At 37.3% G+C, this 15302-nt stretch overlaps 1 protein-coding gene across 2 annotated transcripts in view; it reads left to right on the top strand.

The window, feature by feature from the left end:
- Window positions 1-15302, top strand: part of RAPGEF4 (Rap guanine nucleotide exchange factor 4) — a 144358-nt gene that overhangs the window by 61196 nt on the left and 67860 nt on the right. For both annotated transcript variants that reach the window (XM_085228154.1, XM_085228153.1), the window contains exons 5-6: window positions 5701-5773; window positions 6830-6894. In XM_085228154.1, coding sequence (XP_085084280.1) covers window positions 5701-5773; window positions 6830-6894 — 138 coding nt within the window. The remainder of the gene's footprint in view (window positions 1-5700; window positions 5774-6829; window positions 6895-15302) is intronic.

The raw sequence follows: 15302 nt of genomic DNA, 5'->3' as shown, positions 1-15302 counted from the left end.
TTCCACTATACATCAATATATGTTTTTCTCTATTGCGATGTTTGTTTTCTTATTTTCTGATGTCTTTACCCTTTCCTTTAGAAATATTTCAGTTCTGTTGCATTACCTCTGACTTGGGTGATATCTTGGGAATTACAAATGCTAATATTTAGCAATATTCAGGATTCTTGGTATTCTCCATTCTAATATGGAGAGTTAGACAGTTTCCACATGCAATTCCCCTTTGTATTGAGATAAACACCCCTCAATATCCTATTGTGCTGTGTATGTGCCTAATGAACTGAAACTGATTTCAAGTGCAAAGATACACAGTGAGGTGCATGCAAACTGTGCAACATTACTCATGAAGCACATCTTAGCGCACAGAAGGAGGTGGATGACTGACTACCCCTGCTAGAGGTGAGGAAGATGCATTTGCTGTAGCCACCCTGCTGGTCAGCAGAGCTGAGGATGCCAGCAAAAACCTGTATGAAGAGCTCAAGGCTACAGCCCAGAGAGGGAGGGAGCCTTGAGTTCTGCAAGCTCTCTCAGCCCAAATGGATCTCACTTGTAGATTGGGCCAGAGCTATTATTACATGCAGCCCAAACTTGGAGCACATTGTGTGAGAGTCCAGTTGTTTGAGAAGCTGCCAGAGCCCTGTCACACTGTTCAGCAGTTTTCTACTTCTATACAAACATTTTTCCTTTGTTCTGATTACCTGAGACTTTACCTGTCAGTTCAGTTATTTCATTTAAGTGTGATGTTTGGAGGAGGGAGCACTGGATCTAAAGACAAAGATCTAGACTTTGAGATGCCAATATGCGCTTGTTTTGGGAAATGAAAAGGGGAGCTAGAGATCTTTTGGACTCTCTCACATCTCTTCTTGTTGTTCTGGAGGAGAAAAGAGAGGGCACCATGCTGAGCTCACAAGGGAGTTAGTTTATTTCCAAAATGATATAACTGGCACAACCATCTCAGAGGAAGAACAGAACTGCACTGAGAGCATCAGTGATCAATTATTTATTATTAAAAGAAAATAGAGAAGCTGGCCAATTGTGAATAGCTACATGTCATACCCCTAGGAAGAACAGTAGCAGGAGTTCTGGCAGACAGCAGAGAGGATTACATAACTCAGGTAACAGTCAAAGGAACATCATCTTAAAGAATAGTTACACGAGGTTTTGAAGAATGTGTGGAAAGGTCACCTTGATGTTTAAGATTTCTAGAACTAAAATGAATTACAATGTATTTTGTCTCACTGACAAGTCTGCAAGTAATGCATACTCTGCCTTATCTTCTGTGCATCTGGCAGTAGGAAGAGTTGGAGACAGCAGGAGAGCACCTGATAATACAGGGTCTTGAGGTTACATTGATCCAGAAGCTTCAGAAGAGGATTTACCACCCACCATTAAACGGCCATTGGATAGGGCAATGCATAGTGGCATTGTGTTTTGAGGCTGAGAGAGGGGACGTTAAGGAGTGCGTGTTGTGGTCTGTGTAACCTCCTTCATGTTAGAAGACTGTCACTTCCAGTTGTGTGTGTTCGTCTGGGCATGGGGAACCTTTAGAAGCTGGGCTTGGCTCCCTAGTGCTTTGCAAGTGAAGCGCTTACTGAACAGCCCATTAGTTACTCCTTCCTGACCAGAGGACTGCTGGACTTAGGAGTATATCTGGAGTGGAGCTTGCCCAGGTGGGCATAGATCTGTGAGCTGGTTCTGTTAATATTGATGCTTTGCTATGCAACGCATGTGGAAGACGACAGACACACCTGAATTTTCTTCGCATCTTCCTGACTTGTTTTGGAATGTTTGTATTAGATGTCTTCTTTTGGTCTTTCTTTCCCTTTAAACAGAGATTAGATCTTCAATACTTGCAATAGATGAGACTAATACTAAGATGTTTTATACACCTTGTGTACAATAGGAGAATGCATAAGGGGTTCAGACAGTTTGCGCTGGAATTGTAGTAACAGCCTTTCTAAACATTATCATATAAAAAATTTACCAAAGAGCTTTTGTGGTGTAGAAGAAAATCCAGTGAAGTCATGAAGGCAGCTGAGACTCATCAACAGCCAATCAAGAGGTGCCTTTTAAAAACTGTTAGCATGAAAATTCACCTCCAGCAGCTCCCCAGTGAGGAAAGTGTGCTACTTGTTTTTTCTCTTTTCCTCCTTTCCTCCCGTCCCCTACTGCTCCTCACCAGTGCTCTTCTGTGCTTTAGGCTATAGCAGTGACTGGAAAGGTCATGTTAATTTTTACTACTGTGTGGATGTGGGATAGTCACTAACTGGAAGAAAAAAATATGATCGTTATTACTTGTGCTGTCAGATTAGATGCAAGAAGTGTCTGATCTTTAAGCTATTGCGTGATAGAGTTTGTAAATTGGTAGAAATCTGAAGATGGAGTGAATAGGTCAGTGAGTGTAGTTCTAAAACCTGCTGTCACGTTGGATTTACTGAATGTGATGACTTCTGATAATAAACGAGCTTGTATGATAGCTGTTCGTGTTTTTCACAATTAAACCCTTTCCAGAGGACACTCCAACAGTGGAATACATTTTCAGAAGCCTTTTGTAAATATTTAGTCTGTTAATCTTCAGGATCGCTTTGAATGTCATCTACCATGAAAAATTTTACTGATTGCATTTTCTTTTCATTTACAGACATTATGCACTCAATATTGTGTTCTCCTGATTGTCTCAGCTTTGAGAGAGATCAGCCTAATACTGTGAATTTTTATGCAGTTATTTTCATTTTTGCATATTTGTTTCCCAGTGGACAGCATTTACCATACTTCTTGACTAGTGTCCTTTGACATTTAACTTGGCTGATAAGCTGGCAAAATTTTAGGTGCCTCCCTCCCCCCACCAAAGTATCTTATGGACTTCATGTATACGCAGTCCTGTCAACCTTCCCTCAAGGTACCTAGGTATAGAAGGTAGTTTAATTTATACTGAAATCTGCTGGAGGAGTCTGAACAGATGAGCCTTCTGAGGTCATGTCCTGAACTGGTGCCTCTTCTGGTATGTTGCCTGACTTCCTTCACAGGCAGCACTATGCTGTGCTTGCTCCTTCGATCTCCTCAGTAGACTCACCCAGGACAGGTTAGGGCCTTGGTGTGGAAGATGGCAAATTGCAGGTCCTTCACAGCCTATGCTTATGTTCTTTTTGGGCTTTGCCATCCTGAGTGTCAGGTGAGGCTCAGTGTGGTTAGGGGTCTCCATACGCAAGAAGTCTTTCAGTGTTCCTAAAACTTACACTGTGTGTAAATAATGCAGCCAATAATACAGCAGAGTGCAAAACTGCATCTGTCTTCCCTGCCTATTTGGTGAAAATCAGATCTCCACCCAAAGACAGATGCTTTTTATTGTTTTTTTTCTCTGAAAGATGCATTGTGTTCCAAAACCTGTGAAGTGACAGCTTCTTAAAATATATTTGGATACCACTGCTTCATAGCAAACAACTGCGTGGTTTTTTTTTCCCTAGCTTATGTTGTACAGGGCAGTTGCATAAGAAAGTCAGAGGAATTATCCCTAAGCAGAAATTATGCATATTTTGGTACTCGATAGCAAGAGATTCTATCCTCTTAATGTGTTATATGCAATTCTGGCTTATTCTACCTGCAAGACTTGTGCAGGTAGCTAGGCTTCAAAATTTCGTGGAAATTTCATGGTGTGTTCTGTGTTTTATTTCATAAGAAGAACAAGCAGGAGAAATATTAGAGAATTAATGAAAGAAAAGTGCTCTGCAGTGTATGATGATTGCAAATGTGGTTTAGGGAATGCATACATTTGAAAAGTAAAAAGAGAAAATTACTGTTGGTCCTACTCCAGTTCCTTAGCAAGGTGCTTTAAATGTGGACTAATGATGTATTTCTGGAAATACATCTGCTATCTTGGATAAAGCAAAACAAAGAACTGAATATCATCTGAATGGAAGAACAGGAAAAATACTGCGTAAACTTGATTTTATCTTATTTCCAATGAAACATTTCAGCTTTCCATTTTTAAGCCGAATTCCAAGTTGAAATTAAGTAGAAAAATAGAACAAAACGTTTATCTACTCTGTGAATAAAATGTGATTTCAGCCCCTTGTAACATGTTCTCCTTTCTTTCATTTTGTCAACCAAAATTAGTTTTTTCCCTTGTTTCACATGTATGGCTTACTTACTGAACTGAAAATATAGTTACTTCTTAGGTTATTCCTCTTGCTGAGTTTCAGGCATAGGACTGGAAACAAAGCATGGGGACGTGAATGGCTTGGAAAAGAAAATAGTTTTATCCTCAAATTAAATAGTAGCTTTTATTTTGTGTGACTGACCTGAAATAAAACATAATTTAACTCCTATGAGTTTTCAGCTGGATTACGGGTGAGATTTAAATATGTTACTAAGCTTTAGGATGTAATCACACATCTAAAAATAGGATTGGATTATTAAGATTAATGTAATCTTTGTAGCTTTTGTTATTATTTAGAATGCAAGACATTCGTTCTTCAGTATTAGAACAGATGAGATTTTCATATGCATCTCTAGGAAAAAACATCGTTAAAAGAATAATTCAAGCATCTGTTAAACTCTAGCAGACAGCATTTGGAAAGTGAATACATACATCCCAACAGCTCCATAATGCAAAGGATAAATCTTTCTCATTAAAATTGGTTTATCAGGAAAGCTTTCTAACTCAATTGTTATGTGTGTTTACTTGAAACCTAATGTGTATTTCTACTGACTGTTTGTTCATGTTCAGCTCACTGCACAACCTATGGACCACATGATACGTTTTGTTCATGCTGATCAGCAGCATCCCTGTTGCACAAGCTTGCGTTGTAACTGTTCCAAAAAAGGGAATTATAATGTTTATCCATAACTATGACAGTAGCATGGCATGATTGAAAACCAAAATGTAGCAGTCATTCTTTGAATGATTTGTATGTGACAAGGAAGTTTTGGGGTTTTTTTCCCCTTGGTGTTATAGTTGTGGATTTCTTAAGCCCCAGACAGAGCTTTGAACCTTTTTTTATCTTGTCACTGACATTCACTGAAGAAAAATATCAGTTACTGATATCAATTACAATTATGTAGTTTACAGTTGTACAAAGGACATCATTTTTACTGTTACAAAATTTTATTTGACTGTCCGGTTTATGTGAACGTATACATAGAATTGGTACTGTGTTTGTGTGTTGCAGTTTTGAAAACCAAACTTTTGCTTCCCTAATGTGTTAGAAGTACATGTTTGGAATCTTAGCAGTAAATCCTGTTTGTTTCAAATCTGCTACCAAATTTATAGTGGTACATGAGTCTTATAAATTCTTATTTCACAGCTTTGTCTCCATCCTTACAATAAAGTAGCTTTGTAGCTAAAGTTTAGCAGAGCAGTGTAGTTTCAAACAAGCTTTTAAGCAGTTTATATGGGAAATCACACAACTAAGGATGATGTTAATTTATTAGAACCCTCCAAGCCATGCTTTGGGGAAATCAAGGAGGGAACAGTCTTAGCGCAGCTTTTGGTAAAATAAAGGCAGCGTGCTCTTAGTGCTAGCCTTGTAGCACTGAGAGTAAAGACATGTCTGACTGTCTCTGCCACAGACTGCTTGTGGATATGTGAAACACAAAGCAACAGGCACACAGATATAAATACTACAGCATCCATCTGTACTCATACATCTGTACTGACTTATACATCTGTAACTGACTGAATTTGCCATTGCTGTCTTTCAGAAATACCGACAGTATATGTCTGAACTTCTTACTCCTCCTTATGGTGTTATGGAAACTGGCTCCAACAATGACAGTAAGTATGAGAAAATACAAATCAAATGTTATGGAAATTAGAGGGAAGAAGAAAAAGGTCGATGAATGTCCTCTGGCTTGTGATGTGAGAATTTAAATGTTAAATTCAGTTCAGATGTTCAACGATGTTCAAAGATATTTCTGCTCTGCATAGGAGGAAATAGTTTGGAACTTTCTTGATTGCATTCTTAATTGTATACGACTGCATACAGAACTGTGCACAACTCTGTACACTGATCGTGTTATGTCACGTAGCATTTAACTAGTTGTAGATACTACATAAATTCTGTGGAATGCAACTATGAGTCCTGCTAGTAAAAAACTTTACAGACTGGCTGACTTATTATTATTATTATTATTATTATTATTATTATTATTATTATTCTCTAGTTATGGCATGCTACACAACTTATTTGATAACATGGTTTGTTTTTGGACACGGAGCCTGCAGCAGACATGCTGCTCTCTGACCCTAGTTATACAGGTAAATAAGTTTCGGTATGGTTTAGCCTTGTGAGAATCTGTCAAACTGTGGGATAACGGTTTAAACATGAATCCAAGGGCAGCCTTTGGAATGTACCACTTCTGTAATTCAAGGTACTTGCGCAGAATTGCCAGAGGATTACTTAGATGCCAACCTGGATGATATCTGATGACCTATATTTGCATCAGTAAATTTTGGGCAATATATTTTGTGATCAGTATATTGCACAGTGTAGCATAACTGTCCTAGATAATACAAACACAGAGCTGCACCTGACTTCCAGATGTTAAAACACAGATAACATTAAATGAAAAAATATAACTAATTTCTGTATATGTACTTCAAATACAAGTTGTGAGAAAGTACAATTTCTAGCAACTTTATACTCAGGAGCTAACTTTTTGTCTTTTTCTTTTTTGTAATGGAAGAATTTTGCCTGAACGTTTTTTTTTAAATCTAAAAATCATAGATGAATATTTATGTTATCAAAGTTTTAAAGATGTCAAATTCCTTATTAATCTCTTTTGTTACATAAAGAACATGCAGTATTTATTTATTGTGTTCTTTTTTCAGGAATGCCAGATAAGGACAGTATGTCAAGCGGTGCTCTTTGCCAAGTTTCTAAAAACTGTAATAAGGTAAACAGATCTTTTTTTTGCCTTTGGATTTTGATGTGAGGCTTTTGGTAATGGCATTGAGAAGTCCAAGGTAAAAATGCAAAGCATGTGGCTGATGCATGTGATTACAATATACAACTTATAAGGATGTTTTAGATGTATTATAAAACTGGAGAAAGCAAAAGGAACATCTGTGGAAGTTTGTGTCACATTCTGATTGTCATCTGCCTGTAAAGAAGGTAGGTGCTGAAGGCAAGGAAGAAAGACATCTTGGTGATAAGACCAGAACATAGCTATGATATTTTATTATGATAATAAAATTCATAGTTAAGTTCTGTTTTGAGGCTATACTGAGTCTAACATGGACACAGTTCAAGCCCTTTGCACAGGGTGAATCTTCTACTGTATTAGGAGTGCAGCTGTATTTCCCAGTTCCCCTTTATAAACAGTTCTGTGCCTTTGGTCTCACCAGATCAGGACTCCCATGAAAGAACTTGTGAATATTACTGTGCTGACATTCTGTAATTATACTAGTGGGAAGAAACAGTATTGGACATTGCTGTGAAGATTGTTAACTTTTAGGGTTTATTTTATAGAGAGAGTAGGAAGGTTATAGTAATACACAGTTCCTTGGATGCCTCCTTTCTGGATAAAAGGAGTTTAATTGGATGCATTTGTGTGATGTCTATAAAAGGTAAAAGGATTTTTTTTGTCATATAAAACGTCTCTCTTGACAGCAGATAAAGACAATATTTTATCATGTTTCCCTCATGTGAAAATAACTACTTCCACCTCTGTCTGTCTGTCCTACTTCCTTGAGGGTACTGACCTTTCTTGTCATATTTAGCCTTTAATAAATGTATAAATGAAACAGTATGCAGTTCCTTTTGCTTGTCTTATTCACTAATGTTCTACTGCTTCCTGACACAACCTTACCCTTTATGAAAATAAGTATTCTTCCATGTTTTAAGTAATAATTCATAGATACTTTTGTATCTCTTACTCTGTAAGCATCTTACAAAGATTTGAAATGTCAGTGTCGTATAGGAGTACTTGCAACGCTGTACATGAGAGTTAAGACCCCTCAACAAAAGCATCAAGTGTAGTATCCAAACTGAAAGATGTGTTATTTTCTGAAGCAGGTAGAGCTAACAAGTTAAATACATCCTAGTCCTTCCTAGGTGGTATTCCCCAAGTAATGGGCAGTAATATTTGGCTAAGGAGCATATGGACTTTCAGGGTCAGAATATTTTAGAAACTGAGCAAAGTATTGTGATTATCACTGCTGCTGATAGCTGTGCTTTTCAGGCAGAAGTGGACTCTTCGCGTACAAAGTAATGCTCAATTGTATTGGAGACAGAACTTGACTGGGGCACCTTAAATTGTTCAATCTCTTTTACAGGAATAAGGTAGCTTCTCTTCCCAGACACATAAAACAGCCATCCTTCTCCCTCCCACGCTCTGTAGACATTTCAGTGGAGAGAAGCTGAGAGAGTGAATATGTGACAGATGCTTGTCACCTTGTTTTGTCCTGGAGGAGCTCAGACAGTCCCATGACAAATGTAGCAGTACCTACACAGCATAGAAATAGTTTGTGAATCCTAGTTCTGTGTTTTTGCCATATGTCCCTAGTTCTCTCTAATTCTGTTAAATGAAAGGCAAGTACAACAGAAGTAAATACTTAAGTATTTTCTGCATGCAAGCTTCTTTCCTGCAATTTAAAATAGTATAACTGTTACAGCATTACACGTGTAGATCATTGTGTCCTGCTGTCAGTTTTGAATGATCAGAGAAAAACTATGATTGCAGAGCCAAATTCCCAGAAGTGTTACCAGCTATTTGAAATACAAAGCAACAAGCTACCAGAACACAGTCTGTGTTCATATGTTTTATGTTTTGTACATTCTACTGTGATACGTGGCTGCAGAAATTGCTAATGCGTCAGGGACAGACATTCAGTCAGGGAAGTGGTAGTGTTTGCAGAATATCTTTGAATTCCTTTGTCTTATTATTGCTGGAATGATGCTTGTAGGACTGGTAGCCAAGGGTGAGGCCTGCAAGCTGCTCCGTAATGGCCTGACAGACTGAGCAAGGGACTTTCTGAAATTCAGAGAAAGTTTCTCAAAGTCTTTTATGTGGCAAGAAGACATTACAGGCTTAGAAGGAGATAACATCACTTGTTCAGTAGTTCTAATCTTAATGATACATTTATATCTGTTTCTCTGGTTTAGTTTTGCAGGGAAATAAGTAACTATAAATAATTTAATTCAAATAAAATCAAATGTATTCCACTCTTGATATAGAAAAATGCATGCTTTTCTGTTTTAGCTTCTGCTGAGCCATTTTTAAGGACTATTATAGTTTATTTTCCATGTTTGCTAATTATTTGGGTTTCATCTTCATAGCTTTATTTTTTTCTCTTAACACATCTCTTATTTTTTGATGAGTAACACAAGATTTTTCTTTTAATGTATGCCTTGAAATTTTCTCACCATATGGGGATGTTTGCTTTCTCTAGTTCATTAAAATCTATTAAAAAGAATTCTGTTTGGAGAAGGCAGCAAAGAGATTTTCTAACACCAAACAAGAATTAATTTGCATTTAGGATTACATTATTGAGCATCACTTAATACAATGTAGCAGTTAAATTGAGCATAAAATACATGGAATATGTTATACTCTCCAGTTACATTTTGAGAAATGGAAACAAAATCAAATTTAAGCCATCTTAAATAAGGAAAAACAATACAGCATCTGTCTTTTTAACTAGTCAGTCTGATATCAGTGCAATGGTCTCACTAGCTCCAGTTTTTGAACCTTCTGATGAAATAGATTGGGATGTAACTGGATCTACCAGGTGATTATAACCATAAAGCCAAAATGACAAAATCAATAATAATTTCAAATACATCTTTGGAAAAGATACAGAAGAGTACTTAAAAGACAGGGGAGGTCGGGCTCCAGTGAGCAGACAGAATAGGTAGTGGTTCTGTCTCCATATATTACCAGCAGAGCTGGCAGCAGGGTTGCATGGTGGTTCCCACTACGAGATCTTGTTTTTACAATTTGGCCAGTTTCTCACTGCTTAGGCTGAATTTTTTCATGCTGAGAGTTTGCTCTGGCTGATTTTTAAGTGGAAATATATCAAACCTCTCTGACATTGAGGTTGGGGGGAAATGCATACTGCAGGTTAAATAGCTTTTCCCAGTGATACTCTGACAATCCTGTCCTGTTGACTAAGAGCTTGACATTTAGGGCTTGTTCTGACAGGAAGGAGTGCTATTGGTGACTCTACAAAATAAGCCATCTTATTATGCCTTGAAAAACATCTTTTGAAACGGACTAATTAGGGGCACATGAAAGTTTTTGCATGGAGGCTGTGTGCCTTGCATGCAGAATTCCCGAACTACGCCTTTGGTCCTGCACTGCTTGGGAATTACTGTGTCCATGATGAACAGTATGTTTTTTGTTGCAGTGGCTGATTCTAGTTGCTAGAGTAACATTTTGAGTTACAACCAGAGACTTAACTAAGAATGATCCTTGTCTCCCCTGTACTTTTACACTCTTTACTGATGCCCAGCTTGGAAAGGAGTAGAGAAACAGCCCATTCTTCTCTGGAGACATGAGATATACGATGGTTTTAAAGTAGAAAACAGCATGTCACGAAACAGAGCTGTGCAGACCAGGAATGAATGTGGATAAGAAGAGAGGACAGTCCAACTGAGAGCATGAATCTTCACTCTACTCTGGTGCTTGGTGCTGTGTGTTTCTGCTGTCAGAAAATGTCTAAAACTCCTTTGTATACCTACCCCAAGAGAGATGGGAACAATCTACAAGAAGGATAGAACTCTGTGATTAATGGTAATTATTCTATTTAATCAAGTAGTTGATATTCAGAAAGTTCTAACCAGGCTAATACTCCCAGTTGAAATTTTATGTTCTTTTCTGTAATGTGCAGTTCTTTTCTCCGTAGAGCAGTTTGCTGAAAGAGCCCCCAAATTCTCAAGAAATGATGCCAAAAAGAAACAAAAAGCCCAACAACAACAAAAAAAAAATGTGCATGAAAGGGAGGCTGAAAACTCAAGTGCTTGAAAGCAGAGCTTCAAGAGTGAAGGTTGACTGAGCAGTGTTAATGAAGTCCTCTTATCCGTGTTTGTTATGGTGCAGACTTAATTTCTTCATGTTTATTATGGTACAGACTTTGATTACCTACTCATATACGTTTTTCCTGTGGCACACTCAATTAAAACAACATCTCTCTTCAAAAAATCATGCCAGTTTTCTTTTTAATACAACTTAATCTCTATGATTACTTTGAATAAATAACCTGCAGAAATTTGTATCCTTTGTGTTAAAGCCTACATCCTTAAAGAAAACGCTTCTTCGTATCCTGAAGAAGGCATACTAAACACATAAGATATAAGGAGATTAATTGTATGAATTAGCACAACTTAGTCTTGATCTCAGGCGAGGAATATATATATATTTTTCTGAATTTTCTTATTTTTGTTGCTATTACCTCCCCTGTGCTGTCTTTACGTTTCTATTGTGATAAAGAATTGCAGGAGCTCCCTCTAGTGCATGAAGTAATATTCAGACAATATTTAACACACAAACCAAGTCTGCTAAGTTTACAGGCTGGAAAGTCTCCTTTGTGTTTTTGATGTAATTGCTTGAAATCCTTTAGACTGGAAGCTTATTGAAAATGATTTCTTTGAAGATATTTTGTAAAGCAAACCTTCTTTCTGTAGGATCTGCAGTAACTCATCTGGAAGTTACCTTTTTACCCATCTTCTTCCCTGATTAATTTTGACATCAAAAAATGTAGATCAGTTTTCCTTACTGAACTTTCAATAAGGCTTAGATGCCACACTGATTGTTATGCATTTAAATAACTGGAGTGATTGTGAAAGTATAATTTAGTATTTTACAAACTCTAACTGCATTTTATAAAAGCATACTTAAGAGATCTTTCAGCTGACAGAGAAGGACATAATCTAAGTGTTAATTCCCAAAATACTGACATTTTCAACATTACCAGGCAAATGAATATTTGCTTATTTCAATTTTCAAGCACTTAAATGTATCTCCGGGCATTTTGAAGTATATTGTTTGTGAAGATGACAACACAATTCACAATGCAGCCTTGAAGAGCCCATGCAAGATACAAGTAATAACCATGTTCACCCACCTAATTAGCTACTCTAGCAAAAACCACAATAATTTCACTTCTGATTTCCCTATAGTTCAATTTTCTTTTCCCAGATGACTGAGAAGAAAGCTTATCTTTTAACATGTTCAGTAGACTATCAGATGTGAAGTTTGATAGCAGAATACTAAGGGAAATTTTTCACATGCTAATGAAATTCAGAGCCTACGAGGAAATTAAGGAAAGAGAAAGCAGAAAAGCTAGCGGTGAGTTTTTAGATAGAGAAGTTACCACTTCCAAATGAATATCCTGTCATTCTAACATTTACATAAAACCTGTTGTAGAAGAGTTGTTTTCTGTGTGAATGTTTTATATAACTGTCCAGTAATAAGCATACATTAATTCCTAACCTCGTCTGGGTTCTATGCCAGAGTCTGTTGTCCAGTAAAATGGATTTAAAAAAAAAAATCCCTTTCATTTTCTGTTCTAAAGTGGTTGCATAAAAGCACTCTACGCAACTATTTCTAAATAATGTCTTCATGGAGTCCTAACTACTGGTTACTTTTATGTGAAGTTAATATGCTTAGAGGTCTGTTCTTAATTTTGCGTTGAGTAGAGTAGAGGTGCTTAGGGTTCAATCATCATCACAGCCTGTAACAATTTGGCTAGTGCAGAGGCTGTGCATATAGTTCCTGGCCATGAGTCACATGGTGACAGCATATGGCAGGAGATATAACAAAGACAGAAGTGTGATGTGAGTAGGAGTCTGTGACAAATATACTTTTCATATGTTAGTGATGAACTTCATCATGAAAAATGTGAAGGTCTATATGTCATCAGAGCTCTTTAATGTAAACAGAATTGTTAGGAGGGCTGCAGGTTTACAAAAGTAAGTTTTGCATAAGATAAATTTTGCAGAACAAAAAGGGAAATTTTGGGGACGTCATTGTCCCTAGTTCTAGCCATGTGAAGATGATGTACAGCTGTAGGCCTTCCTTCCAGACAACAGTGTGAATAGCAATGACTCAAAGAAATGCTTGCACCACTTAATCTTCTTATATCCAATGCAGCTGTCTGATGATCTGTAAATATCTGTGGTCTGTGATTTCATTGTCTCTCCTGAATTCTGGAGACCATAAGAGCAGTTTCTATTGGAACCTACTTACTCTAATCATATAATTAATAATCATATAATAAAACTTCAGTCTGACCAAGAGAGAGCTAGCCAGAGTCATCTCAAAATGGAATTTGTAGTTGTGATCAGTGATTCTCCTTTGATCTTTTATCATACCAGAAGGAATAATATCGTAGGGGGAAATATAACCAAAAAGGGAGTCCTTGGTTCAAACTGCTGCTTATCTACCAATGTATACATCAAAATAACTTAATTTCACTACATAACATTCTTGATCCTGTTCAAGGATCCCTGTTCCTTGAAGCCTTCCATGAATTTGAAAGAAACAAAATATGATCCCTACTTCTGAAAGGAGGACTTCTCATTGTTGTGACTCAGGACAGTATGAGGGACAAATAGAGTGTTCTACAACGATAGTGAGATTGATGAGAAAGGCAAGACTTAGCTTTTACAGCAAAGGGTAGAATTTTTCAACCTTCAGGTCCTGAAGAAATAGTTTTTTCTTGAATGTAGTTTTATCTTGAATGCAGAGATGTACTCTGCGTTTGTCTGAGACAAGAGTCCCCTCAAGCAACTGTTATTTTTGTGCTCCCACTCCTCTTATTGTTTGTTTTCCACGTCAGTCTTTGTAGCAATTTGTTTGTATCCTAATCCCATTTAATTCTTATCTGTACTGGCTGCTGTGATACAAAGCGGCACTGCTCCAAGCTGCTTGCAGCCACAGAAAAGATGGACTGACTGTCAGGCAGAGAGGTGCTGGTTGCTTCAGAACCTTGTAAAGCACGCAACTTTCACGTGTACCTACATTTTAACTGATTTTTATTATTTCTGATTTTTTTTCTTCTGTTATCAGTCCTTGATGTGATCGTCCTGGAACACACTGGGAGTGGGAGGAAGAAGTTTGGAAATCAACAGACAAATGAAAAACTAAGTGATACATATTTCTTTATTGATTTTGTTACTTGAAAGGAATCTGCTTCAGAGTTTCCATTTGTTAGACTAGGAATGCTGAGTAAGAGCAGTAAGCAAATACTTGACTGCTCCCTGTGTAACCTCCCCAGAACTAGATTGCAGAGGTGCTTGGGGCGATCTAGGGAAAGCAGTTTGGATACTGAGATGTTTCCTCTTTGTGGGAATAAAGTGCATTTTCCCACTGTTGCCTAATTGAATGAGTACTGTTGTCGTAGTTTAGATAAATATAATGAATAAAAGAAAAATAAGAAATTTCAAGAAGATGCTAGAAATTGTAGAACATTCATTTGAGTGAAGCAGCTGTGGAAAATTATTTGGATATGAAAATCAGTCTTACTTTAAGTTGTGTGCAGCAACATAGCATATAGCTTTACCTGCCAGTGCTGGCAAGGGCAGTCTGACAATATGTACTGTGGAGTCACATTTAATGACTCTTGTTCTTTGGCTGTGTCTTTTCTGTGATTCTGTCCCAACCCGTAAAAACATGCACATATGCTCCATTTATCTCTTGCAGTTGAAAGGCAGAAAGAGTGGGTAATTACAGTGGAAAAAAAAAAAAGGTCCTTTTCAAGGTTCATGTCTTCAGGCAAGTCAAGCGTATACAAGTAGCATTTGGCACTTATATTTGAAACAGCAAAGTGAATTTTTTTGAATCTTATAATTATTTTTTCAAGTTTGGCAGACGAATTAGGTCAAGGATCTTAAAATCAGATTCCATTTAGTTACTCATTTCATCTCTGAGAGCACTTTGACTACTTGTCCTACAGTGCATGCAGGAAATTGGAATTCCACAAAGTCGAATATAGTTCTGAAGTAATCAATGTGTCTGACTTAGCAACATCTTTTCTTTAGCTATGTACAGATGACAAAAATTTGAGAGGTTAATAAACAGTGTGGAAAAGCAAGCTGTCCAGTGAGTTTTGTTTTTTCTTAGTGTGGCCTAGATGTAAGCCAGGAACCTCCTGTTGTTCTGACAACACCACCAAAACTATGGAGCTCAATTACAGCCATTTGGAATGGGAAAAGCTGAGGCAAAAATGTCAGATAGCTACAAAAGAGATGAAAATGTAATTGGACTGGAATTTCCAGTGACGTTAGAGGCAAGTGCAGTTTGGGTTTTTAAAGATCTATGATTTTTCATTATTTATTCTTTTTGTAAATTTCCTTCTGGAA

This window comes from Meleagris gallopavo, chromosome 7, assembly GCF_905368555.1.
Source record: "Meleagris gallopavo chromosome 7, MGAL_WU_HG_1.1, whole genome shotgun sequence".
Taxonomy (NCBI): Eukaryota; Metazoa; Chordata; class Aves; order Galliformes; family Phasianidae; genus Meleagris; species Meleagris gallopavo.
Note: the sequence above shows the minus strand (reverse complement) of the source record. Positions and strands in the feature narration are given on the sequence as shown.